We start from the raw sequence: 27,967 nt of genomic DNA on the forward strand, positions 1-27,967 counted from the left end.
CCAGCCAGAACCCCCAGGTATGCGGCGGAAGACGGCAGACCATTCACGATGGCAACAAAACCCTCCAACGTCGTAAGAATCACTTACCACAAACATGCGCTACCTGCAGGAGGGAAACCAGCAACTGGAGAGACACTCTGTGTTCCCACACAGGAAAGGTCAAGATGGCGGGCATCCCCCAAATTAATCTATGAATCAATATAATCGCAACGAAAAGCTCAACACAATTTTTACTTTTCTTTTTTTACTGTGAAGCCAACAAACTGCTTTTAAAATGTGGAGTGTGGGTGCCGGGCTGGCCCGGCCGACGAGCACGGGACTCCCGATCCCAAGCTCATGCTCTCAAGCCTCACGCTAGGGGTAGATGTTACTTAATAAATACACTTAAAAGAAATAAAATTTATTTGCATAAAATGAAAACAGCTAAGAAACTGTTATAAAGAAGGAACAGAGATTTCTTGCCTGATCTCCCGCAGGCGGCGCGGACAGAGGAAAGAGTCCGTCCACTGGCGGACGGGACTATCCAGAAACGCATCAACAAAGGGGTTTAATGTACTATAAAGACAACATTTCAAGCTGGAGGGAAAGAAAAGGCAGGGGCCAGGGCACCATCCGCTTGTGAAATAAGTCAGCTTAGGTCTTTGCCTGCAAACATACTCTCAGAGTCAGGACACTTTCTCACAAACATACATTACGAAGGTACGACGCACCAAGAGGAAACCTCGCTGAGCTCCAGAGATGAGAGAACGTCGCTGAATGAGACAGACGGGACTGCGTGGGAATTAGCGGCTGCGACAGACCACGTTCACAGTGAGGAAAGAGCTTCCAGGAATGAGGGAGGGGCGAAGGTGGGACATTGGGCCTGGAGGAAGAACGGCCGGCCCACGCTGGCAGTGGCCGCGGACCTCAGAGAGTCAGCAGCCCGGCAGGAAGACCAGCATCGGCCTCACCTGTTCTGCCCCGAGTGGGGCTCCCAGGGAGCCACCGGGCAGGGTGTGGGGCTGCCTAGTGCACGGAGGCTGGTGAGCACGGGCTCCCGCACCGTCCCCAGTCTCCCCAGCAAGCGTAAGGCCACACCCACCGTGGCACAGTCCCCGGTGCCCAAGGAGCAGCAGAGCCACGCTGGCCCCGCAGGCCCCAATCCTGAACAGCCACCAGAGAACGGGCAGACAGGCCAGCGTGGGAGCCTCTCGCAGACGCACCAGGCCACCCGCACACCGACCGAACGCAGCTACCAGGAGTTACACGGGAGCGCGCAGGAGGACAGAGACGGTCTAGAAGGGAGAAGCTGGCTGTGCTTTTCTCGGAAAGGCATTCATTTCTCAGTCATTCGGCAGGGAGGCCCCTACTTGTCAGTGCCCGGGAGGCTTCTGGGGCCCCCCTAAGTCCCCAACTGGGGCAGAGCCTGGAATGGGGCCTGGTTCCAGAGGCCTTGGTCTGATTGAGGAACGTGCTGGTCAGGTCATTACCTGCGAACAGGATCCCACATCGTCTCCCACCAGGCTCCCGGTCACGGAGCCCGTCCCTCCCGCCCTCCAGCGGCGCTGAGGAGTAGCGCTCAGGTCAGCCTGTCACCAGGCTGCTCTTCCTCCTGCGGCGGTGACCAGGCTGCACCCCGGCCCCTTCTTTCCCGGGCCTGCCGGGCCCCACAAGGCTGGTCCAGGCGGGGTGAAGCTGCTGTCACCACTCGGATTCTCCCCCACGCGAGGAGCTGCAGACACTCAGTGGCGCCCCTGGAACAAGGTAAGTCTTACCTCTTTGTCGAAGTCCTGGTCAGGATCGGACATACTCCTAAGAGGCACAGCCACTCCGGGCTCCGACCCCCCTGTGGAACAAGGACAGCTGCCATCTTAGGGAAAAGAGTCCAGAGCCCCGGCAGGCCTGGCCCCCACTCTCGGACACCCTGGTACCTGAGGAGGGCCATGAGATGTAGGGCTTGTTCCTGGATGGAGGCTGCCGAGACAGGTTGGGGGGAGCAGGGCCAGGCCTTTCCTCTTGGGAGGGGGGTACAGCGCTCTGGGTGGAGAGAAAGGTAGTGAGCAGGCTTGGGCGCCCAGGCAGACGGCAGGGCAGAAGCACGTCTGGGCCCTGGCCCAACTGCAAGCCAGGCACCACAGACCACAGCTGGGGTCCCGAGACCTCACTCCATGGACAGTGGCACCAGACTAATTTTGAGCTAAGAATTGAGAAGAATGATTTTAGGCAAAGTTGAATCTTAGCTCATGTCTGATTTTTAAAAATTAACATACAATGTATTATTTGCCCCAGGGGTACAGCTCTGTGAATCACCAGGCTTCCAGCATTCACAGTGCTCACTGGAGCACACACATCCCTAGTGTCCGTCCCCCAGCCACCCCATACCTCCTACCCTGCCCCTCCAGCAACCCTCAGTTTGTTTTCTGAGATTAAGAGTCTCTTATGGTTTGCCTCCCTCTCTGGTTTCACTTTTTTCCCTCCCTTCCCTTATGATCCTGTCTTGTTTCTCAAATTCCTCGCATCAGTGAAATCCTATGGTAACGGTCTCGGGCTGACTGACTTCGCTCAGCCTAATACCCTCTGTTCCACTCACGTCAGTGCAAATGGCAAGATTTTGCGGATTTTTGATGGCTGCGTAGCAGTCCGCGGTGTGTGTGTGTGTCTGTGTCTGTGCGTGTCCCATAGCATTTTTATCCATTCATCTGCCGATGGACATCTGGGCTCCTTCCACCGTTTGGCTATTGTGGATGTTGCTGGTATAAACACGGGGGTGCATGTGCCCCTTCGGGTCACTACATCTGTATCTCTGGGGTAAATATCCACTAGTGCAACTGCTGGGTCACAGGGTCTAGCTCACGTTTTTAAGTGAAAAGCTCTGCTATCTGCTTGTAGGAAAATGTTCCTGAGAAGTCTTTTTTTTTTAATTTTTTTTCTTAAGATTTTATTTATTTGACAGACAGAGATCACAGGTAGGCAGAGAGGCAGGCAGAGAGAGAGAAGGAAGCAGGCTCCCCACTGAGCAGAGAGCCTGATGCGGGACTCGATCCCAGGACCCTGAGATCATGACCTGAGCCGAAGGCAGAGGCTTACCCCACTGAGCCACCCAGGCGCCCCCGAGAAGTCATTTTTGACAGCTAGTTGCCCCACAGAACACTAACAGCCTGAAAAGGTGACGGACACCAGCCGAGGTTAGAGACCCGCAGATGAACCGGCCAGCTCCGCAGTGAGGCGCCCCGGGATTCTGCCCGAGATGCGGTGAGGCAGTAGCCTAGGCCGGTGGACCGCAGGGCCCGCAGCCCCGCCCCCGCCCCCGCCCCACCCTGGCCCCGCCCCGCCCCGCCCCGCTCACCAGAGGCAAGTCCATGAGCACCTGCATGCCGTCCCCAGGGCCCATGTGGGCCACGTGGTTGAAGTTGGTGGGGTTGGAGATCATTCTGGATCTCAACTCCGGGTCTCTGAGCATCTCTCTGAGGAGAAGCGGAGCGCGTCGCCCGGTTGCCGGCCCGACCCCGCCGCCGCCGCCGCCCGCCCGCCCGGCCCCGCGCTCACCGCCGCTGCTGCAGCCGCTCCTCCTCCGGCACCTTGAACACGAAGCGCCTCTTGCTCCTGGTCCGCAGCATCTGCTTCTTGCTGTTATCAGACGTGTCGGGCACGTTGAGGGCCGTTCCTGCGGGAGGGGGACGAGCCCTGCGGTTCCGTGCGGCCCTCGGGCGGTGACCCGCCAGCCCCGCCCCGCGCCCCCGGCCCCACCCCGCGCCCCCGGCCCCGCGGGCAGAGCCTCACCCGCGAACTTGCTCTTGAAGTAGATGAGGCGGGGAGGCTCGCAGCTGAGGAGGTTGAGGGCGCCGTCGGAGCTCAGCGGCCGTATCTGCGCGCGAAAGCAGAGGGAGGGCAGCGGCGCGGAGGGCAGCGGCGCGCAGGGCTGCGGCGCGCGGGACAGGGCTGACCCGAGCCGCGCGGGGCCTTACCCTCCGCAGGCCGATGGTCTGGACCCACTCCATGGTGCGCACGTCGAACACGTCCACGCCGTACTCGCTGTACACCGTGACGTGGGAGGGGCTGCAACCTGGCGCGGAGGGGGCAGGCCGTGAGCGAGCCGCCCCCCGCGCCCCCCGCGCCCCCAGAAGGCAGGAACTCGCGCGCTCCGGCCCTAGAAGGACCCTTCGCTCCCAAGGTCCCCGAACACAGGGCCCGCCTGTGCCCGCGCAGCGCCTTCCACACTCGGCGCAGGGGCGAGCCGCCGTGCGGGGAGCCGGCTGCCCCTCCGCTTCCTCCGGCAACCCCTGCGGAAACCAGCGCTTTAGGCCCAACATGCCTGGAACTGAGGTGGGGGGAGAGCGCGGTTTGGAGGCAAAATTCCTTTAAGAGATGCAGAAAGTCCGATTTCTCAAGGAACCCTTAAAATTTCCAAACAAGACTGCTGCTCGGCTCTGGGGCAACCACCCGCCCTGCCTCGGCCCCAGCTAACCCACGGGCTCGCCCCCTCGGGGACTGGTCCTTCCAGGTGTGTGCTGGCCTCTGGTGCTCCCGTCTCAACACATCCGGGACCAGCTTTCTGTGAGAAGCCCGGGGGGGGGGGGATGACATTCCCCCCTCGTCCTGAGTGATGGGACACTGCCGGGTGGGGACAGGAACACACCAGGGACCACGGGCCCATCTGGCATTTGAGGCTTGAGGGGACAGTCCCCACCTTTAGAATCGCAGTAAGACTGAACCTCTGGGGAAGGAGAGCAGGTCGAGGGAGAGGGCCCGCCCAGGAGGGCAAGGCAAGGGCGAGGCCGGCCGTGGGGTCCCCAGTGCCATCCGGCCCTTCTGCCTTCCAGGCTGAAGTTACTCCCTCGTGTCACGCGTCACTGACTGAAGATGAACCTTTGCAAGGCTTCTCCTGCTGTGCTGCCGTCACAGTCCCTGTGTGCGGTCAGCCCCTCTCTCCAACACAGACGGGGACATGAAGGAGCCTGTAGGAAGCAGCCGAGAGGCTGGAACTGGCCAGCGCCCGCCAGAGGGGACATGCAGCACAGCTCCCTGCGGGAACTCTCAGAGGACCGTCCTCCACACGGAGGACCAGGAGAGGCTGTGTAGCTTGCTGGTCAACTGAGACTTCGTTGTTTAAAGGAAACTGTAAATGAAAACATCAACACCGGTGGCAAGAGGACGGGCCGGGGCGCCTGACGGATGTGCGTCCGAGCCCGGCTCCACCGTGTGGCCCACGTGGGACCGCCCGTGCCTCCCTGCATTACTGGGATGGGCGAGGACCCCCGCGAATGCGCAGCGCGGGCGTGGAACAAGGAGGCAACAGAGCTCTCGTTCTCCAGCCCGAACTTAGCGAGTCGTTTCTCGCCCGCTCACAAACGGATGTGGGGTGTGTGGTGTGCACGCAGGGGGAGTGGGAACCAGGAGGGCCAACACAGGAGCATGAGGTGCGCGGGCCAGCCACATAGCCAGGATGCCAAAAACATCACACGCAGTGACCTTTCCACAATAAACTTCTCAAAACTTGGGGTTCAGGAGAAGACCCTGACAGGCAGGGCTGCCGCATGGCTCTGAGGCCGCTCCTGTCCAGGCTGCCCAGGAGGACGATGGGGTGCGGCAAGGAAGGGACCCAGCCAGCCACCACCTGCCTGTCTGTCTGCCGCCCTGGCTGGGGACTGACTGAGCTGGGCAATGTGCAGAGGTCCAGAGAGCCGAAGGCTGGTGGATCATGTCAATGGCCCGGTGTCCCTGTCCAACACCTCTGGGGACTCTGCCAGCTTGGCAAGGCTGGCCATGAGGCACACAGGTTATCCTTTTAGGTAATTAAGGAAAAACAGGACCCCCACCTCCCACCCTGTCCCGATCCGCTCAACATCAGCATGTGCCCTGTGACTCGTCTCCTCACTCCCTGTTCTCCGTCCGACCTGCTGCTTCTCTGACTTGGGCTACACGGAGTACGTGATCTGAGCCGTAGAGTCTGCTGAGAGCGCCCAGACAGCAGGCTGCGTGGGACGTGTCCCCACAGAGCCAACTCGGGGCCCTGACTCACTGGGCTTGGGCCTTAGAGACTCCTGTCCGGGGACCCCGTTCCGCAGGCCACGGAAAGTGGCAAACAAGGAGCCACGGCTCCCAGCAGTTCCGTGGGCACCTCTGTCCCAGCAGGAGCTAACCTGCACTCTGGAGCTGCGGTGTCTTCTGGTACCGAAACCCTCTAGCTTGAGTTTATAAATCCTGCCCATCGGCGTTCTTCAGCGGAGGGGCCCCTGCGAAGCCCTGGTGCTCCGGGGGAGACAGGCGCCGCCGGCAGGAGGCTGGCTCAAGAGGGGCACCCCCACCTCCCACTGCAGTCAGGAGCACACCTTCTCCTGAAGAAATGCAGGGGCCCGCCACCCCCACCCCGGGGCCCCTCTAACTGCTCAGCTGAGGGACCGAGACACAAACCAAAGCGAACTAGAACGCATGCTGACTGTCGAGGTGACGAGCGGCAACAGGGATATGGCAACAGAAAAACATATACATACTACAGGCAACAGGCGCCGCAGGCCACATGAGCTCCTGCATGCGTGACCTCCGACCTTGTGGGTCCACGTACAGTCCCATGTGGCTGAAGCAAAGCAGGTACTCCTCGCTTTTGAGCTCCACAGCACAAAGGGCATCAAAAGACTGCTGTGAGAGGAACGTAAGCGAGGGGTCATTGGGATTTACCAGGGTTAGAGCCTGCCCGTCCCCCTGGGGGCTCAGCAGAGAGAACCCAGACGGGTAGCCAACACACAGCTTGTCCTTGAGCGCGGCCATCCACTGCACAGTGCCGGGGGCCACGATTTCATTGACCTTCCTGTGGAAAGGCCTAGTTCTCTGGACCTCATAGCAAAGGACCAGGCGCTTCACAGCCGCAAACAGGCAGGTGGAGGAGCTCTTCCTCAGTGTCGCGGTTGCGATGAGCTGGCAGCCTTTTGTTTCTGGAAGCTTGACGTCGGCACTGCTTTCTGCCCCATCGAAAGCAGACCACGGACAGAGATGGACGTGGTGGTTCCGGCCGCAGAGGAGGACGGCAACCTTCTCTTTGGGAGCAAGCTCGATCTGGTGGACTTTCTTGTAGTCAGCAACACGGACGATCACTGCGGGAATGGAACAGCGGAATCACAGCGGCTCAGGAGCGCCTGTGCGAGAGCGCCGTGAACCTCGCCGTCGGCTCCCTGCTCTGCCAACCATCTGCCCTGCCAACCAGCTCTAGAACACGCTCGAGAATGTGCCTCCAACCCTGCCAACCTCAGGGTCATGCAGATGCCAGGGCAGCGCCCTCCTTCAGGAGCCCCCAGGGGCCACCCCAATCTCACACTCCCCTGCCTCCATGGTACCAGCACCCCAACCCCCCGCCGCCCAGGCTGGGAGATGCCAAGCACACCACAGCCTCGGGGGGTGGATGTGGATCTCCTGGTTCATCCCCGAAGGTAAGAACCCTCAGGTTGCACATGGGGAGCAAAAGTCTGTCTCCAACCTCACTGGACCCTCAGATAAACTGTCTGAAAGCAGCCACCCCCAAATTAACCCGCTATCCCCAACACCCTAACTGGTATAGGACCTGCACTAAGGGCTCTCTGAGCAGAGCCTTTGGTCTGGAACCTGAGGGACCAGCAGCCCTGGGCTCGGGCTGGCAGGAGCCACTGCTGGTGACACGTGTTCCCACCAGGCTCAGCAGGAAGGGAACGCTGGCCACCATGGAGCAGCTCCTCATTTTGGGGGGATGTGCCCAGAGCCCGGCCCAGGAGCCAGGCCAGTTCTAATCTGCCTGCGTTTCTCTCCTGAGACACAGGATGGTGAAGAGAGGAGATGGGGCTACTTTGCATTTTCTTGCCAGAGAGAAGGAAATACCCCACTTTGAAGCAGAGGAAGGAAAGTTTCAGGAAGTCATCAGCACATTGAGGAGTTCAGTAAATCATCTTCCTTTTAGGAGGCTCTCCCTGTCCCCATCTCCCCCTCAGTCCTGTCCTCCACGAGCTCAGTGGGCGCAGGAAGCCACTTGCCACCCCACTCGTGATGCCGGTGGGTCTCCGTGCTCTGCTGAACCTGCAGGTAGAGCCTAACCCCGACTCCGAGGCACCAGGGGACGTGCCACACACATCTGCTGAACATCTGTCTTATCTGCTGCAGGTGACGTTTCTCAGCTGTTCACCCTTCCCTTTGTTTACGGAATCCACACGTCACGAAGACGCTTTGCTCCCGGGGTTCCTGCTCCTCCTCCCGCACCCGTGCGTGCGAACCAGGGAGGGCAGACAGTGGCTCCTGGGCACTCACCATCGCGGGTCACCTCTATGACGTACAGTCCTTCTTCTAGGCCGACCACGATCCTGTCCCCATCTGTCACGGCAGGAGGAGTAAGAACAGCACACGGACGTCAGTACTATTGACACATACCGTTCGCTTCTCAGAGCAGACACAGGCACTCAGTTCCCGCAGACACCACGCAGATCGGGCCCCACAGGCACCGCGGACACGCTCCACTGTCCCCCGCATCACGGGCACGGCCCCGCACGGCACCGGGCACGCACCAATGACGGCGGCGCTCAGGACAGCCTTGATGAGAGGCAGCGTGCTGTCGTAGGCCTCCTGCGGGATGTGCACGACCTGGTTCTTCAAGCGGTTCTTGTGAAGGATGGACTGCAGTCCTTCCAGAATCCCAACCCACTTCCTCTTCTCATTCTCATTTTCTGTCAGAATGAGCAGTGAGCTGGTCTTAGAAGGTGTCCCTAAAAGAGAAGCTGTCACCTTCGTGACAAAGAAAAGAGCCGTAAGACAACCAAAGCACAGCACACAGATGCCCACAGCCTGGCCCTGACACCCCACGCTCGAGGCCTCGCTGCCCTGTACTGACAAGGGTGTCGGCGGAGTCCCGGTTCCGGGTGCCCATGGAGACTGTGAGGGGCTCTGCTGCCATGAATAGGTACCCCGCATCCCTTCCTTGTCAGACTGTGCTTTTGCCAACACTGATGGAGCGAGTCCACTTCAAAATGATTTCCTGAATGATCTTCCTATACTTAACAGAACGGGGAAGACAGACTTGCCCGCACATGCTGGGACTGTCCCCCGAGCCTGTCCAGGAGCCTGGGCGTCATGGGCTGCTGCTGCAGGTCAGCTTTAAGCACACGAGGATGGCAGTTCTCTATACTGCACAGGTGGGGCAGTTTCTAGGTAGGTAGGTGAGTTCAGTTAAGAGGATTCTTGGACTTCATTTTGCGGTCAGTGAAAATTCTCCTGTGTTTATGAAAAGTCCCAGTGGAGGGGTGGGGGTGATTCTTTCCTTAACCCACAATGGCTCAGAGGCTTCCTAATGCCACACCACCTAATATGAACTCCGTGGAGGGAACGCTCCACCTTGGCCAACAAACATGCTGCTGGGAAACACCCACTGATTCCTGCTGTTTGCTCCCGCTGAGGACCAGTAAGTCCCAGGGAGGGGAGCTGTGGGGGCACATTCCACTCATACAGGACCACGAGGTGGCTCCCAGCATCAGGCACGCTGTGACTGCACAGACAGACCAGGCGGGGTGCGGGCGGGAAGGCAGTGCGGGTGACATGGGGGAGATGGGGCCCTGCACAGGAGGGACCCCAACACAAGGGAAGGCATCTGCAGCGAGGTATCTGCTGGGCTCTTGCTAAGGTACACTGAATGCTCCGAGGAATGGTTCCATCTTAAGCAGGGGATTTCTTTTTTAGGGTTAACGAGACTTCTCTAAGGAACGGAAAACATACCCTGAATATACACGGGATATCTCGGCGGGAAGCGTGTATGACGTCTGAGGCCAGGACCGAGCTCACCGAGAACTCCTCATCTCTGGTGAGAAACGAACACTTGGAACATCAGAAAGAAACACACAGCCAGGCCTGACCCTACCCCACTGTGCTACAAATCTCCCGAGAGAGGACACTTCCACGGCTCTACATATACCGTCGGCCCCTCGCTTCCAGCGTGGTGAGGAAGCACTTACACTGACCAAGCCCGTAGACTGGAGGACCCCGTCGGTGTTCCAGTAACAAGGGGCGTGTGAGAGTAAAAACCTTTTTGTTCCCTGAGCCACATGGTTCTAGTCTGTGCCAGATGCTTCCAGCCACAGACACATCGCTGATTTAGCCCAGACCTGGCTACAATCAAGTGGCCACTTGGTGCCGGCTTCTAAGGGAAGGGAGGCAACCCATGCCAAGAGCCGCGCGAGCCCCATGTTGACTGAATCCCGGGCTCCGCCTGCCACCACACCCGTGGCCGCCAGCCCGTGGGCTCTTGTCCACCAGGCCAGGGCCTACCTGTGCCCAGTGACGGACAGGCAGGATCGCCTGGGGATGTGGAGGTGACCCAGCCACGTGGCTGTCCCTGGAGCCGTTGTCGGGGGCACCTGCCGCAGCTAGGGCCACACAAGCCCCGGGGCGGAGACTGAGGCGCCGGGCTCTTGCCCAGGGCAGCTGCTGACAGGCAGACGAGAACCCTAACCCCGTGCTGAGCGTGTGCCTTCTAGAACTGCTCTGTCCTCACAACCTCTCTGACCTGATCATGCAGTCATGCCCGCTTTACAAGTGGGGAAACGCACAGCTGGACGCTACCCCTAAGAGAAGCCAGGAGGGAGCGAGGGAGGGCGCTCTGCTGCCCCGTGCGTCTGTTAGACGCCAGAAGGCAGGTGGGGAGAGATGCCATGGTTGAGGGAGGGGGTCACGCAGCAGAGCCCTGGGCTCCAGATTTCTGTCACTGAGAGAACGTGCAGGTGCCGATGCCTTGGGCTGGGCAACGTGTTTCTGGGGAATCTCCTAGTTGTTCTTGGGGGCAGGTGCTCTTCTTACGTTAAATACCTATGTGCCAAATTGTTGAGTGCAAAAATACCCACAGGGAAGTTTCTAGCATGCGGGTCAAGCACCTGTTTACAGAAGTGTGTGATGACCAAGGCTGTGAAAGTGTAAGTGAGGTCAGAGACTACCCGGCAACAAACGCCCATCCTGGGCAACATGAAGTCAGCCGGAGCTCGCGGGACAAGACAGAACGCACAGAACAGACCTGAGGTCCAGGACCTGGCTGGCGACAACGCCAGGCTGGGTGGACTTTCCCTCGGGCAGGTCGTAGAGAAAGAGCTTGCAGTCACAGACCACCGCGTAAGCCCGCTGCCATCCCTTCTTCACCCCGGTGGGCTTCGGGACCTGTGGGCAACAGTGAGAACATTCCACCGCGTCGGAAAGGCCAGGCCCGGGCCCCAGGAGCCTCCTTGCCAAGGCTTCCCATCCAGCTGCTGCATGGTTGGCCTACTTCTCCAGGAACAGCTGCCCCCATGACTCGGGGCACGACTAGGGAGGGGTCCACGCAGGATAAAAGGTGATGCAGGGGACCAAGTGGGGAACTCAGCAAACAGGTGTGTCCACACCACACACAGAGCATCTTGGAATGCTGTAGCTCTGAGACCATCTGGACCCAGCACTCAGTTCTGGAACCCTGTCTTTAAGTGATGGAAAGTCAGGAGAGGATGTTCTGGGGTCCTCAGAACCCAGGCCTGAATGCCAGAGGGGAGGCCTCCCAGGACCAGCGCAGAGACTTCACAAAGCAACGAAGGTCGTCCGGAGAGCACTGCGGCGGACGGTGGGCCATCACGCCCAAGACAGGGACAGCGGAACTGACGCATGCACCCTCCCCTGCTCTCCGCATGTCCTACCTTGACGTAGCCCTTGTAGGCTGTTCCTATGCCCCTCTGCACATCCACGCCCAGAGGTCGCTTGGACTGCTCAGGAGGGATGGGGCACACCTGGGGCGCGCTCTCTCTGCAGGATACGTGGCACGCGAACGAGCACACTGGGAAAATGAAGGCGCACTGCCGTCAGAACCTGCTTCCTCCACGCAGAAGCCACAGGAGGGCGCGTGCCGCACATGGGGCCATGCGGTAATCCCCACATGTCATGGGAACGGCCTGGACCCCTTGGCAGAGCAACCGGTTTCTGGAACAGAAGCCCTGGGACTCTGGCACCAAGCGGCCCCGCGCATGCACGTGGGAGTCCTGACCGGGCGTGAGGGCCAGCGCGGACGGGCGGCCGCAGAGCTGTGCACGCTGCTGCCCAGTCCCCGCAGCTTCGTCCCCAGATCACCCGCAGAGGAAGCCGCCTGCGGGTGTGTGACAGAACAGTGGCTTCAAGGATAGACAGGGGGTCCTGGCAGCCGATCTGAAGGGCTGCCGTGAACAAAGGAGGTGGCTTCTACGGCCAGGTAGAAGCACAAAAAGCTGCTTTTGCAGAGCAGCGGCTAGGACTTCAGCGGGCTGCTTGTCAGTGACACGGGCCATCCCACTACCCCAAGGCGGCCACGCTGACAGACTGAGTGAGGCACACGGCACCCAGGCACCAAGGCCAACCACGATGCCAGGAGAGACAGAACACCCCCGCCTACCCTCAGTGACAGGACGGGAGAGGAGTGAAGTTGTTTAGTCTCTGCTCTTCCTGACTTTCCGGAAGGCCCGCAGATGTTTCATTTCACAGTAAACAACAGCCCCCAGGCAACCTGGGTCCCTGTGGCCTTGTGGTCTCCCGAAGTTCAACTAAGCATTTATACAACTAGAGAGAGCATCCGCCCTGGCCGGCTCAGCACCGGCCCGTGTGCACTGCTCCCCGACCCGACAGTGCGCCCAGGCCCGCTCAGGCACCCCGCGGCCGCCACTCACCCTCGCAGGCGTAGCCCTGCCGGATCAGGCCCACCATCAGGGACGTGCAGTGGCTGCACTGTGTGGGGCTGGAGAAGGACTTGATGCTGAACTGGTGAGCTTTGGGCTGGAGGAAGAACATCAAGAAGGTGAGACCCAGGCTGTGAGCAGGGACCAGTCTGCTGTGATCACACGGACAGCCTTGGGCATGACCCTGAGAAGCTGAGAACGTGCAGTTTCACTCCGACGTGTACATGTGCCTTCCTGGTGTTAAACGAAGAGCAGAGCCGACCACCCGCCTCCCAAGCTCGAGCCAGAACAGAAGTCAGCACACGCCTCCCCTGGGGCGCGGCCCTGCTCCCAGAAACAGGGGGCTCGGCAGGGGTGCGCTGGCACCGCGCCTGGCCTCCTGGGGGCGGCCACCCAGGGCTGCACATGCATGTGAGACCCACAGTCGCGCAAGAAACCCACAGCAGCCCTGTTCCCGAGAGCAAGGGCATGGACAGACAGCCGGCCCTTGTCAGGGGGGCGGGTGCACCACAGGATCCGCCACGGGGGACAGAGCGTGAGGCCGAACAGAGGAGCAAGCTGGAAGCTCGCAGAACTTAGAGTGTGTAAAGCTCCAGAAAAAAGGATTATTACTCGGGGACACAAATGCCACAAGACCACGGGTAAGAAGCAAGGGAGTGGGTAACACAAAATCCAGAGACCAGAGCCCGTGACTCTACAGGCATCTAAACCCAAAGCCTAACAAAACCAAGTATCTAGCTGGCCCACTGTCTCCGGCTGAGGCCGTGCCTTGTTTGAGGAGAATGAAGCGTCTGAGGGCATCAGGCCACATGCTTGCTAAGCCGGACACTTCGGGCCTCCTCACAAGAGCCCAGAGCCACGCGGCCCTCCACACACACTCCGGGGAAGGACGAGGTACCGAACTGCGCGCTGGGCGCTCTTCTGCTTACTCTGGGGAAAACACCCTTCCACGAACCACATGGTTCTCTCCCATTCCAAGTGCAGACAGACGGATAGATGTCAGCCGGAAGGAGCGTGGCGGACACGTGACCAGAGTGGTCACTGCTAGAGAAGGAAGTGTGGTCTGGGCGATGAAGAGGAGACTGATTCTGAAATTTCCCAGTTAACACGCAAGCCTGTGTCATTCACTGGTTGAATTAAGGAGACACAGGGTCGGGCGCCCGGCTGGCTCAGTTGATTAAGCGTCGGCCTTTGCCTCAGGTCATGATCTCAGGTCCTGGGATCGAGTCCTGCTTCAGGCCCCTGCTCGGCGGGGAGCCTGCTTCCCCTCTACCCCTCCATCGCTTGTGCTCTCTCATACACTCTCTCAAGAAAATAAATTCTTAAAAAATGAGAGGTAAGGTCCTGATACTTTGTGGACCACACTGCTCACGGCAAGCCATTACTAGACACCAGGGTCTCACTGCGCACACAGAAACAGTCTTATTTATACAAAGTTATCTCCTAAAACTGAGAAGGAGGCACAGGTGCAAAGCCAGGCCCCTACCTTTGGTCCGGCCAGAGCGAGGGGCTGCGTGGTGGGCAGCGGCACGGCGGGTGGCCTCTGTGTGGCCCGAGCCATGTCCTGGGGACAAGCAGGGACAGGTGAGCATCCTCTGAGCTCGCTACTGCTCTTACATGTCACACCCTGCTTGGGATTCATTTCTCTCTAGAACTGATTAATAATGAACAGCATTTTTCATCCCCTACATTGTTGCGACATCTGTCAGAGCAGGCCTCATCCAGCGGGTAATCTGACGATGACGGAGACCCGAGCTGGGCTCGACAGCTGGCAGAGGGTCCTGCTACAGGCTGAGTGGCAGGCCTGGGGGCCACCCTGGCGTGAGCACGGCCCTGCCTATCAAGGACACAGGCAAGGAGGGGACCCCAGGGCTCGCAGGGGGGTAACAGGGTAACACTGCTTACTTCCTGCTGTTCTGTGCTTGCGGCCACGGAAACTGATGGGGACACCTCTGGCTTTGGAGCCTGTGTCTCTTGCTCCCCAGCTGAGCCGCTCTGTAAAGACAAAGGCAGAGACACAGTGGGAAAGAAAGAACTTCCGCAGACGTTGGACTCTGACTGCTGGGTCTGTCCCCCTGGAGACCCAAAGTCCCACCTAGGCCCAGACGCCTAGGCGTCTGTCCCATCAGAGCCCACGTCACTCACAGCTGTGCTGCCTTCCCGGAGGACCACTGCCCTTGGCACTCAGACCGGAGAGGCGACCGGGGCACTGCGTGGTCTGACAAGTCAAGGTTATCCCCAAGGCCAGAGGCCACCTTCCTCACCTCCACCCGCAGCCCCGACCACCTGTTCTCCCTGCCACCCTCCATTTAAGGGGCAGGAGCTGGACACCGCCGACCCCCTCTTCTCGTTCAGAAGTGACTTTTTCTATACCTGGTATCGTTAAGCTAAAGGAGTCCAGTACTTTTTAACCTCATTTCGGGGGCCAAGAAGAAATTACGATGTCAATAAGGGTGTGGGGCCTATGACCCAGAAGTAAGAATTTCCTTGAAAGTTTTACAACACGGGAAGGCAATGTTTTGTTCTAAGAACTCAAGATTCCCAAGTTAATTTCCCAAGAAGCTAAAGCTTTGAATCTAATTTGAAGCTCTTTTTAAAACCACCTAAAAAGGACCTCATTTTGAGTGTTCCTGAAATTGTTTCCTCACGAAGGGCTGTGACTATTTGCATAGACATGCGTAAAGCACATACATGTGCTCCATAAGCATGAGCACTGTGACGTGGAGGTGGCTGGTGGGTTCTTATGGGAGCAGGTTATAGCTTTATCTAGCGTTCCACACTGAGATCCCAGTGACGCAAACCAGGAAACACTTCCTAAAAGTTGGAATGAGCGAGGTTCCTGTATAAGGAGCTGAATTCAGACAGGAAGGTATGTGAGCTCATGAACACACACGACCATGCACTGCACTATTTAAACCTGTTAGCAAATTCAGGAGGGAAATGTTCTGTGAATTAGCTAAACATCAAAGTACAAACTCAGTGGGGCGCCTGGGTACCTCAGTGGGTTAAAGCATCTGCCTTCGGCTCAGGTCATGGTCCCAGGGTCCTGGGATGGAGTCCCGCATCGGGCTCTCTGCTCAGTGGGGAGCCCACTTCCCCCTCTCTCTCTGCCTGCCTCTCTGCCTACTTGTGATCTCTGTCTGTCAAATAAATAAATAAATAAAATCTTTAAAAAAAAAAATACAAACTAAGCAAATTTCTCCCATAAATGAGGTGTGGTACACGCATTAGAGTCCGTATCTAGACAAACGAAGTAAAAGGGCGTGAGGTAACTGAATTTCAGCCACATGATGGCCTGGCTAGTCTCTCTTGGTTGGGGAGTCCAAACATGGGAATGAGGGATGAGGAGCCGTCCACATCTGAGGGCAGCTGGGGACACAGGGAGGGTGGTGGGGGCCAGCACGGGCAGTGGCTTACTTCTTCCTGAGAGGCTGGCAGAAGACGTGGGGAGGAGGCAGAGTCATTGGTTGCGACAGATGGCGGTGGGGGGGGGATGGGAAACATCAAAATACACGGACTCTGTCACTGCTGTAACCAACACTATAGTATTTAACGATGTGTTTGTATAGAGAAAGCAAGGTAGAAACTTCTAGAAGATGGTTCTCAGGTCTGGAAACACCGGACAAACCCAGACTGACCAAAGATTTTTTCTTTCCATCAATGAGTGTCCTTCGTCCTCAAACCACAGAGGGAAGGAGGGGCTAAGGCCAAACATGGAGATGGCAGGAGTTCCGGATACTGGATACAGAGGCCTCCGTCCAGGTCCGCGATGGGACTACCTCCCCAAGGACCACTCCTCTTGCCCCAATCCTGCAGAAAAGCCTCGGTTCTCCAGGCCACCTCCACCCGGTGAGGACGGCAGGCCTCGGTCTCTGGGGACGTGCCTGGCGTTCCCGCGATGGGAGACACACAGGCCTCACGAGGCTGCATGTTTCTGAAGGAACCAGCTTGTAGCGACCAGATAAAGCTATCTGCTTCTTAAAACTGAGGACGACTTCAGGGAAAAGACAAACATCAACAGTTTGGTTAAGAAATCATTCTTTTTCGGGGCGCCTGGGTTCCTCAGTGGGTTAAGCCACTGCCTTCGGCTCAGGTCATGATCTCAGGGTCCTGGGATTGAGTCCCGCATCGGGGGGGATCTCTGCTCAGCAGGGAGCCTGCTTCCCTCTCTCTCTCTGCCTGCCTCTCCATCTACTTGTGATTTCTCTCTGTCAAATAAATAAATAAAATCTTTAAAAAAAAAAAAAAAGAAATCATTCCTTTTCTTTTTTAAAAGATTTATTTATTTCACAGTGATCACAAGTAGGCGGGGGAGGGGGGGAGTAGTCTCCCTGAGCAGAGACCCTGATGCGGGACTTGATCCCAGGACCCTGGGATCATGACCTGAGCCAAAGGCAGAGGTTTAACCCACTGAGCCCCCCAGGCACCCCTCTAAGGCACCATTCTGACAGGTGAACAGAAGCAGGTATGAGCCAGGGTGGCAGAAGTAATACAAACCTGCGGGATTTGGTCCTAACTGACCCCAGGTAAGGACTGCCACCAGACACCAGCCTGCTGACGCACAGCCAGCCAGCGGCCATCCCGAAGGCCCAGTGCGGACGAAGGTGGGGTGGGCTCTGGCAGATACCACCTCACCCTGATGACGAGGCCTGGCATCACCAACCCTACACGGGAAGTACCCCAGCATCACCAGTACACACAGGGGAAGTACCCAACGTCTCCTGGGCAGAATCCGTGTGCAAATGTGCAACCCCCCTCCAATCGTGAGGGCTATCAGACAAATCAGAACACAGGGCATTCCGCAGGGCAGCTGGCATGGCTACTACAGAAATGCCAACGTTATCACGCTGGGGAGGGGGAGGAGTGGGTGCCGCTGTTCCAGATCCAAGCCCCATGTGTCCTATGGGCTTTGGCTGGCTGCGGACCAGGGGAGGCCAGGCAGCGGTGAAGGACTCTGCTGAGGCAACAAGGGAAACGGATGTGCGCGCTCTGCTACGGCATCGGCGTGAAACATCCTCTGCCTGCTAGCAGCGGTGTGCTTATATGACAACACCCCTGATCTCCAGACGCCGCCGTGTCCGGGGACCTGTCTGTACACACAGATGGGGTCATACAGCTGAGAAACATCCGTATGCTTACTGTACTACTCTTTCAAATTTCCTGAAGGCTTATAATTTTCTAAATATAAAGGTAGAAATCAGTAAAAACAATGACACTTGTCAGAAGTCCCATTAAGGTGACCTGCTTTCATTATCTTAATTTCTGGCTTGTTTTAAGGGTTGCCTGACCCTAGTAAGGGTCCACCTCTAGCATTTTGGAAAAAGGAGGGAAAGGCTGTGCTAGGCCCACTAACAGCACACACGGGGACGAAGTCGGGCTCACACACCCCCACAGCGGCTTCCTTGGGCGGCCCCGACCTGCTCCCGCGGGGGGTCACTCCCAGAGCAGAGGCAGCAGGTCGGTGACAGGGCACCGGGGGCTGGACTCCTCTCATAAACCACCTTTCCTCTACCTGTCCCCAGCCAGTACAGGAGTCACTGAAAGGATAATGACACTGGCTTATTCTTCATCAGCTGCAATATGAGAATCTGTATTTTGAAAACTGCCCTGGGCATCTGGGTGGCTCAGTGGATTAAGAGTCTGCCTTCAGCTCAGGTCATGATCCCAGTGTCCTGGGATCGAGCCCCACGTCAGGCTCCCTGCTCAGCGGGGAGCCTGCTTCTCCCTCTGTCTGCCACTCCCCCTGCTTGTGTGCTCTCTAACAAATAAACAAAAAACAAAACACAAAACTGCCTGAAATACTTAGCACACAGCCAGAGGCAAATGTAGATTTTCTTCCCCAAAGATGCAGAACACTTTCTTAATCAACTTCCATTTAGCCTGAGGACGCTTCTCTGGAAACCCTGCCAACACCTCAGATGCCTCTAACTGCACACACTGAACACCTGCGTCAGTGACAGGTCCGTGCGAGGCAGAAAGCTGTTCTATGCTGTGGGTGGCCCTGGGCGGGGTCACAGCATGTCATACTAGTTCCAACTTAACATCAATTCATTGATCACTTTGAAAAATAACCACTTACTCTAAATGTCAAATCATGTGCAAGAGGCGCAGTGTTGAAATACTCAAAAATGGAATCCTGAAAATCTGGAAGTTTAAGTCCTGTAAAAAAGAAACAAAGACCAGTCAAAGCAGGTTTAAGAGACAGTCTGCCGTGTTTAGATGGGAAGATGCGACGGCATCAAGAGGTCGACCCCCCAGATGTCGACCCCCGTAGGCCAACTGGTAAATCTGATGCGGTTCTAGTCACGTTCTAGTCGTGGTGCGGAGACTCGCTGAGGAAGACGGTCTCAGGAATCCTTACAAAAGGGGGTTGGAAGAGAAGAACTACCAGATACTAAAACAGGTTCCCCAAAACCTCTTTAATCAAGATCAAGTCAACAATGAACAAGGAGGAAAACCCCGAGATAGACTCCGGTGCTCCGGGGACTCATGTGGGAACAGTCACATATGAAATCAGTACAGAGAGGAACTTTCTAGTCACTGCTTTGAGACAACCGACTAGCCACAGGAAAAAACCAAAACTAGATCCATTCCTCAAACTGTACATCACAGTCCATCCAACTGAACGAGCACTCCCGAGGTAACCGATGAAACCGTACCAGCACTGGACAGTACGAGCAACTCACGTGGAACACCTGGGGATTTGGGAATACTTCCCTATGACTTGAGGAAAGGGAGAAGACTGATGAATTTACTGCACAAAAACTAAAAACAAAGAGCACTGAAAAACATTATGCTCGGTAAAAAACAAAACAGACTCCCCAAAACCCAAAAAACCAAACATAAACAAAGTAAAAAAGACAAAACAGAAATAAGGCAAACATCTGCAACTTCCATCACAAACAGAAGGCTCTAATCCTCAATATACGAACCGCTTCTAGAAGAAAACCTGAGGTTTTAAAAGTGGGCAAAAGCTATAAACACATAAAAATTATAGAGTAAGAAATACGAATAACCCTTAAACATACAAAAGGTGCTCGGTCCTGCTCGTGATAAAGGACGTGCAAGTGACTATGCTGATGCTCCTCTTGCCTCTGAGCGCACAGAGTGGCTCTGCGGCTGTGGCGCAGGCAGGGACGCACGTGCTCGAGCCCCTGGGGCGGCGGAGTGAACCCAGCAGGAGGGGATGGAAGCTCGCTCTCTAACCGGCAACCCCAAAGAAACGGGAAGAGTCATACACATACGGCTGTCGTGTGACAGCGAGAGCAGAGCGCAGCACTGCCCGAGCCCCCAGCAGAACGTGGGGCGGTGTGGCCCTGAGCTGGGACCACCTCGCATGCCGTGGCCCCATCCACACACAGAACGGAGCCCCAAGCAGGTGCCTTGCGTCACCAGGGGGATACGAATGTGCATGCGCGCTTTTACACACAGGTATTTGCTGTGTATTCCGAGGTCCAACCGCAAGACTAAACCAAAGCCTGTGCTTACCTATGGGGAAGGTTATCTTTGAACATACCCGATTTCCGCTTTGAAGTGGTTTCTTTACGTAACCCAAAAAAAAAAAAAAAAAAAAAAAAATCTAAAACAAAACCACGTTCTTTAAAAAAAGCATGTAAGCACTTCAGAAGCTTATAATTTCAATTTACCAGTATCTGCTCTAAATTTTTCTTCCATCTTTTTCTTCAGAATTTCCATTTCTTCTAATAATTCTCTATTTTTGGCTTCGGAATCCTTTAGTTTACTAAAACAAAAAATAAAAAATAAACGGCTTTAAGCACACTGAGAGCAGGTCATCCACACGCTGACTCAGCAAGTGTCAGGATGCGAGGGCAGGGGCTCATCTCCAGTGGCTAGGAAAGTGCCGGAACACCACAGGCTCCCCACTGAACGGACGTGCAGCGGACGTGCAGACCTCTCTCGGCCTGGGCGAGCCTGCTGGGCATGTTACGGAGAGTAGGGCACTTCTGAATCATAAACAGACACGGATTTTAAAAATCATGGTTAATGCAGGTGTATCTCGAGGCTGCCATGCAGTTTCCGACACTCCTACTCTCTTTCCAGAGTTCTCTGCCCTCTGAGGACACACAACCTCTGAACATCCTTCCCACAGCTGGCAAGATGGTGGGCTGCCCCTGAGACCATGACCACTGCCCGAGCACTGGGGCTTCTGGGGCTCCCACGCGGTCACACAGCCATAGTCAGGCTGTGGGAGTGCACATCTGGCCCGCAGCCGAGCAGGGGCTGCTGTGCTGAACTCGCCGGGGCGCTGGCTGGCCCACTGCGCCTCTGCCTGTCTGTCTCACCATCTGTGAAATGTGGCTGCAGGACGGCCGGCCCGCCGGACAGCCGAGAGGGTCACGTCATTAACAGAATAAAACTCTTACGGGAGCATATTCAAGTGGTAGCCATTATTACTCTTTTAGCCCAAACCAAGGAAATGTATGACTCCGTAATCCTGTTACTGATGCCCTTGCTGACACCCAGGTCCCCGCCCCCTCAGGGAGGGGCTCGTGCCACCTGCCACACCCGCAGCTGCCACTCCGAGCAGGGAGGCCCAGTTTCTATGAAGCAGCGAGTTGGTCATTACGGAGTCCTGAGCGTGTCAGGCCGTTTCTGCAGACGGTGGCCTCTCGTCCCGCCCTGGCTGGATTTTCTGGTGGCCATGAAGGCTCTCCTAAGGCTGCATGAAGCTGGGAAAGTGTTTTCAAACGGGACACCATCTCCAACCTGTATTTTAAAGTTTCAAGTTAAAGGAAAAACTTGAAGCTGATGAACTGAACGGCAGTGTGGTGGACAAGAAGCCCAGAGTGGCCGCGTCCTGTCACCCAGCAGGGAAAACAAGCCCGGCCCTCGACACGCACACACACAACTACAGATTCACCACACTCACTACTCCCCGGAAACCCGAGCGGAACCCTCCAGCAGGAGGTGAAGGGCATCCATTCTTCCTGAGCACCTACCAGGTGCCCGAGACGACCCCCTGCTCAAAGCTCCTCCCGTCAGCTGCTGCCCAAGGTCACACGGCCCCCTGCGTGGATGGACCACAGGACCAGGTACCTTTCAAAGGACAGATTCGTGTCTTTGACTTTCCTCAACTCCTCCTGAACCAGCTGCTTGGCCCGGATCTCTGCCTCGAGGGCGGACTGCAGCTCCAGCCGTGCAGACATGTCCAGCTTCTGACTCCGGCGGACTTTCCAAAGGGGATCCTGCAGAGGCAATGGTGCAGGCGCGTCGTTAAGCTGTTTATCTGTTAAACAAAATGCTGGCAAACACGTTCTTTTCTCTAAAACTTGTATTATCACATTTAATAAGGAGTTAATTTAAACATTAACTTGATACTACCAGATATCATCAAAGTCCACACGACCCGATTTCAGTTCCGGCATTTTGTGATGTTTATTTTCACTTAGAGATCTTCTAAAGAATGAGCCGTACCTTCTCTTATTTTTTAAAAGAATAAAACTGAAACCCTAGTGTAACTTCTACTTGAGCTCACCAGACTCTCTCATGCGCCAAGATCTATTGTGAGATCTCAGCGGCCTTACTGTTCCTTCATCCTGAGACGTTCTGCTGTCTCGCTCAGAGACTGTGTCCGTATGCATCAGTCAGTCCTGCCCAGGATGAAGGACCACAGTAACCGGGAAGGAGGAATGACGGAGGAGCTGTGAGCGGAACCAGCCTGATGCCAGGGTCCTGTTCCTGCCGAGCCCGATGTGGTCCGTCCACTTTCAAGAGGGCTCGAAGTCTGGGGACGCCACTTTGATACACCTTTTTAAAGTATTCCCTAAACACTGGGTTTTCGTTTTCTGTGCACAGAGTAAGGAGAAGATAACCTGGTGTGGGGGCACAGGGCCGGGGAAGGGCGCTTCAGCTGGACGCTAATGCTAACGACTGCGCTGAAATCTGGCAAACAAGAGAAAAGTTAGCGAGTCTTCCGATGCCTGAGTCCCACACGGATTTCCTCAATCAACAGGTGAAAACACACTTCTCGGGACAGAAAGGAAAGACACTTTCATCCAGCGAGCCTCCAATACTAGTCTTCTGCAACAAGAACCGCATCAACCACTTTTGCTAAAAGCACCTACGACTGTATTCTCTCATCTTCCAGATGGTTTGTGCACTCGGTGTTATCTCCGTGAGGGCAGCGGCCCATCCTGCCAAGGCTTCCCAGAGCCTGGAGCTCAGTGACTACTTGCTATGAGAGTGCGCTCTCAGGGGAGCCCGTGATCTCCAGGTAACTCACAGACCCTGAGCTCCTCATGCCAGGGCTTTCACTGGCCATGCGACGTCCCACGTGACCGGTGTGACTCGCCTGGCACGAGCTGCACTCACACTCAGCAGAAAGCCATTAATGAAATCCGTTGCCATAGAAATGCAGAGTTCAGAACGAGGCCTACCAGTGCTCTGGACCCCAGACTGGAGCTCCTTAGGGCCTCGAGCTCTTCGGTCATCTTGGAGGCAAGAGCCTGAAGATAACCTCGGGCATCTTTCTCGTCGCTGACCCTAGAGGAGGACCACACCCTGTGAGCAAGAGGAGCCGAAAACGAGACCAGATTCCTGCCTTCCACAGGACAGAGCGACACTGTGTCCTATCAGGCGGAACAGTCGCCCACAACGGACGAATGCCCGCCGGCAAGGGCTGACCCAGGCCCTTTCTGCTGTGCTATGCGGAGGCCTGGCCTCCTGCTCCCCAAACCCGGGGGGCGTGCAAAGCCTGACCCACACCATCAGTGACTTGGGGCGGTTTCTCCACCTTTGGTCCAACGTGATGACCGCCACGCAGAACTGTGGCCCCAGACGTTAGCAACTCAAGGAAGAGCAGCGAGGTCTGTGCTGAGGAAGCGCGTCGGCGAGGAGAGCCCGACGGGCCCAGGTACGTACCACTGAATGATCTCTGCGATCTGGGCTTCCCAGTGGGCCACCGACTCCTTCTTGGCTGCCAGACCCTGCAGCTCGTCCTCCAGCTGTCTATTTTGGGCTGTGAGTTTATCCACAAAGGAACAAAGCTGAAATTAAACAATCATGACTTGTTATTGGTGCCTTATAACTTTTAAACTTTTTTTTTTTTAAAGATTTTAAACTTTTGTATGCTCTGGGAATCTCTGTGGGAAGCTAGAAGCTAACACAGCGCCCTTCAAAGAGGACGTTGGTGTTGTTATAGCCCAAGTTCTCCTGAAGAGCCTGAAAGTGCGCCTCGTTACAAAATACTGTCCCAACTTGGTCTTCAATGTAGGCTTTTTGAGTGCATCTAACTTTGTACATCTCAATACAAATCTTAACACACAAGAGGTAAGAGCTGGTGGTTTGGGGTAATCAGCAGCTTTTAACCCAGTGAAACACCCAATTCAGAAGACCTAGCCTAGGACGCCCATAAGCACAAAGCTCCCAGGACCCATGACCGAGGACATGGCGGCCACGCGCAGGGACGCAGATTACCCTCTCGTTCTCAGCCGTGAGCTTCTTGTTCTCCTCCAGCAGCAAGGCCCTCTCGCGCTCGTACTTATCTCTTACTGTGCCTACTGCCTCCTCCATTTCTGTGTGCCTGGAAAGGTACGAGAGAGGGAGACAGAGGAGTTAAGATGCCCGTGAGGCAGCCCCCCGGGGCAGGCACAGCAGCCCGCACCCACAACACTGCAGAGTGCATGGACACGTACCGCTCTCGCTTGGACTTCTCCAACTTGTCCTTTAACATGAGAACCTCCTTCTGCAGGGCCAGCTGGAGGCTCTCCGAATCGTGCACCTCCTTCTTCACGTTTTTGACCTCCAGCACATGGGAGGCCTCACGCCTGACCAACTCCTCTTCATAAAACAGGACTTTCTTCTCGAGCTCAGATCTGATTTTGGAAACCTCCTGCTGGTGCTCTAAGGCGGCCCCCGGCCCCCGGCTTCCTTGCTTCATCTGAAGGTAAAGGGACATAAAGCAAATTGCAGAGCTCTGTGTCCTCCTGAGGGTCATGCGGCCTATCGCCCGCCCACCCAACGACAGGTGCTGCCCGGATGCATCTGGCTCCAGGGGCTGACAGGACCTGCCCTGCTGAAGGGACGTGCTCAGACCTGCCCGGGACCCCAGAGGCTCTGTCCACACCCGGACGTGAACGGTCTTCAAAGCCTCCTCCCACTGCTTGTTCATCACGCAACACTCGCCCTTTGAGGGCCGACTACGTGTCAGACGCCTCCGTGGTAACCGGGCTGCACCGAGCTCTCTGCTCTTGCGGGGCAGAGGGGAGAGCCCAACCAACCAGTAACTAAGCAACGAGATGCTAACATCAGGAGGCTAACACAAGGCAGCGGGATGAAGAATGGGGGTGGCACAAAGCAGACAACTAGGGAAGGTGGCACGGACCCATGAAGCCCCAGGTCAGGTGACACGCAGGGAGTCAGGCGCTGAGCTAGGAGTGAGCCACGTGCGCAACAGGAGGGCGTCGGGTGGCTGCAGTCGGCAGGAAGGAAGTGCCGGGAGGGGGCCCTCAGAGTAGAGTCACTCTGAAAGTGACTGCTGGGCACCAAAGACAGGATGCGCTCTGGCTGCCACGTGGAGCACAGACTGTCACTCTGGACAGCGACAAGCACTCGGGCACAAGGAAGCAGAAGTTAAGGCCCACAGGGCGCAAGGACAATGGCGAGAAACAGGCACCTCTGAGATGTGTCCCGGGAGAGAGGGGAGGCCCACCATCTCCACTTCACAGACAAGGAAACCAAGGCTCAGAATGGGGACTTGCACACTCGAGATCACCTAGGCTAACAATGAAACCTGCCAGGTCCTCACCCCTGTTCCCTCCACTAATGCCTTTTTTTCTTCTTTAATATTTTATTAATTTATTTGACAGGGATCACAAGCAGGCAGAGAGAGAGAGGGAAGCAGGCTCCCCGCTGAGCAGAGAACCCAATGCTGGGCTCGATCCCAGGACCCTGAGATCATGACCTGAGCCGAAGGCAGCAGCTTACCCCACTGAGCCACCCGGCGCCCCATGAGCGCTTTCTACTCGCTCCGTCCTTCCCTCCCTCCCGAGGTGCCTGGCTTCCCCGCCCGGCCACCAGCCTCTCTTTTCAACTTCAGCAGCAGGATGTGGGCTTTTCCAGAAAAGGACTCCACTAAATTTAGAAGCACGAGATAAGGAAGCCTGGTTAAGCGTCTGCCTTTGGCTCAGGTCATGATCCCAGGGTCCTGGGATCGAGACCCGTGTGGGGCTCAGTGCCCGGTGGGGAGCCTCCTCCTCCCTCCTCCTCTGTCCCACCCCCTCCCTCCTTGTGCCCAAGCCTCTCAGCACATTCTCTCTCGCTCCCAAATATATAAAATCTTAATTAAAAAGAATTTCGAGACAAACGGCAGTTATCAGGTGTTAGTTTACCAGGGCTTCCTATAAATCGCCTGAGACGTTTTTTAGAAAGGAAAGAAATGGAGGAACTTGGGTTTTAAAAGTGAAAAGCTGCCATAACGGCATATTCTCCACGACCCGTGTCTTGTCCGCGACCCCCCTGCCCCCCGTCCCCCCACCCCCACCCCGGCGAGCCCGCCACGACCATTGGTGAGGGGCCCAGTCCGGCCTCCAGCAGGCACTACCTTGAGGGCCTCGAGCTCACTCTCCACTTGCTTGGAGAAGTTCTCGCTGTGCTCACGGAGCTTGCGCTCCCTGGAGGCCTCGGCGACCGCATCCTCCAGCCGCGCTTCCAGCTGCAAGAGGAACGCCCGCGGCTATTGGCACAGAGTCGCCCCCGACAGGGGCCCTCGGCCAGCGCAGTCCCCAGGGCCTCAGAATCCTCCCCTCTTCGTCAGACTTCATCCCCAGGGCTGAGAAACACATTCGAGACTTAACTGGAGCGGCTGGTCGGTAATAAACAAGCTTAAATTCTAATGTAAATCAGAAACTTGGCATTCGATTTCAAGAAAGGATGCTGAGTGGTGACACAAGTACTTGGCTATCTGGAGAACAGGAAGGCATCTACCCAGCGACAGTCATCACGCGTGCGCGGGCTGGGGGAACAGTGGAAGGACCGGGCCTCCGAGTCGCTACCCCCCACCCGCAGCCCCTCCTGCAGGGGGAACCCGCTGTCCGCAGCTCCCGCTGCAACTACGACCTCATCTGGGCTGTGAACTGAACCGAGAGGAAAACAAAGATGCTCTCTGAGACCCAGCGACTAAGCGCAAAAAAGGCCCTTCTTTGCCTAATTACCTGGGTTTTCTTCAAGTACTTTATCCAAAACAGTGTAACACGGTGGACCCAATGCAAAAACAGGTATGACAACCTACATGTTTACTAAGGCAGTTATTAAAGAAAAGCAAGAAAATGTAAGAACGCCCCTCCTCTCCCCACACGGGGGAGGCAGTTAGATTTCATAAAAAAATGTTACCTACATTAACACGCAATGGGTTTAGTGTTATACTGAAGACAGTGTCTTAATTTCTAACATGGTAGATACGAAGGGCTGTAATCGACACAAACAAGAGCTCTCTGGGGGTCTCGACAATGTCGAAGAGCAAACAGCCATCCGGAAAGCAGTTTCCGAGCCGCTGGGCTGACGTGCGCTGCGCCCGGTGGCGCCCAGTCCTCCCGCGCCTCCCCACCCCCCACGTCCGTGTGGCTCACGCACACATACATACACTGTGCTGGACCGATCGCTCACGATATGTTTTGGTTACATCTGTTAGTTTGCTTTCAAACAGAATTTTTAAAAATCAGCACCCTAAGACATCTCTTAGTGATTTCACAGACACATAGGGAGACCTGAGAAACACAAACTAAAAACCAGACAGACCAACTTGATTTCGCCTAAAATTTAAGATTTTTAAGTAATTTGTGTAATCCAGCCCAAGATCTCAAGATGTTTTATGAAGATTGTAGAAAGGTCCAAACGGTACAATCCCTGAAACAGCCGAAAAGCTACCTCTTTCCTGAGCTTCTCGGACTTGCGCATCTCCTGCCGCATGGAGTCCATCTTCTGCATGGCCGCCTCCGCCTCCTCCTCTTTGTCACGGAGCTGCCGGGACACCTTCTGCTTCTGGGAGCGGAGCTCGGCCATGCGCTCGTTGAGCTCCGAGAACTCCTGCAAGGCCAGCTTTCGCTGCTGGTGGGCGTCTTTGAGTTCTCTGGCCTGGGATTTCAATCGCTCCGAAGCCTCCACCAATTGCTGAACAGAAAAAACAAGAGACGTTTCACGTTTGCTTGACCAAGACGTGGATGGCCGGAAGCTCCGTGATCCCCGGCGATGCCAGCTGCAGACCACGGCCAAGACCAAAGGGCTTAGAAAAAAGCCCTTTGCTCAGCCCCAGTTACAGCCAAGAGCTGCCTGGAAGCAGCCCACCCAAGCCGAGGCGCTACGCACCATCCTCC

The 27,967-nt window shown here is 56.3% G+C and overlaps 1 protein-coding gene across 2 annotated transcripts in view; it reads right to left on the minus strand.

Annotated features, from left to right (window-relative positions):
* Positions 1-27,967, minus strand: part of CDC42BPB (CDC42 binding protein kinase beta) — a 96,124-nt gene that overhangs the window by 4,689 nt on the left and 63,468 nt on the right. The window contains exons 13-36 of one of the 2 annotated variants that reach the window (XM_045074019.1): positions 27,522-27,764; positions 26,200-26,310; positions 24,293-24,537; positions 24,075-24,180; positions 23,520-23,644; positions 23,036-23,141; positions 21,696-21,844; positions 20,285-20,379; positions 18,718-18,797; positions 14,544-14,633; positions 14,125-14,202; positions 12,630-12,735; positions 11,634-11,770; positions 10,988-11,127; positions 9,700-9,781; positions 8,499-8,715; positions 8,245-8,307; positions 6,471-7,067; positions 3,945-4,042; positions 3,760-3,844; positions 3,526-3,643; positions 3,326-3,443; positions 1,911-2,016; positions 1,755-1,825 (exon numbers count right to left, since the gene is read on the minus strand). In XM_045074019.1, coding sequence (XP_044929954.1) covers positions 1,755-1,825; positions 1,911-2,016; positions 3,326-3,443; positions 3,526-3,643; positions 3,760-3,844; positions 3,945-4,042; positions 6,471-7,067; positions 8,245-8,307; positions 8,499-8,715; positions 9,700-9,781; positions 10,988-11,127; positions 11,634-11,770; positions 12,630-12,735; positions 14,125-14,202; positions 14,544-14,633; positions 18,718-18,797; positions 20,285-20,379; positions 21,696-21,844; positions 23,036-23,141; positions 23,520-23,644; positions 24,075-24,180; positions 24,293-24,537; positions 26,200-26,310; positions 27,522-27,764 — 3,366 coding nt within the window. The remainder of the gene's footprint in view (positions 1-1,754; positions 1,826-1,910; positions 2,017-3,325; positions 3,444-3,525; positions 3,644-3,759; positions 3,845-3,944; positions 4,043-6,470; positions 7,068-8,244; positions 8,308-8,498; positions 8,716-9,699; positions 9,782-10,987; positions 11,128-11,633; positions 11,771-12,629; positions 12,736-14,124; positions 14,203-14,543; positions 14,634-18,717; positions 18,798-20,284; positions 20,380-21,695; positions 21,845-23,035; positions 23,142-23,519; positions 23,645-24,074; positions 24,181-24,292; positions 24,538-26,199; positions 26,311-27,521; positions 27,765-27,967) is intronic. The other variant, XM_045074023.1, reaches the window with a different exon arrangement.

This window comes from Mustela putorius, unplaced genomic scaffold (genome assembly GCF_011764305.1).
Source record: "Mustela putorius furo isolate JIRA1106 unplaced genomic scaffold, ASM1176430v1.1 tig00000129_pilon_pilon_pilon, whole genome shotgun sequence".
NCBI lineage: Eukaryota > Metazoa > Chordata > Mammalia > Carnivora > Mustelidae > Mustela > Mustela putorius.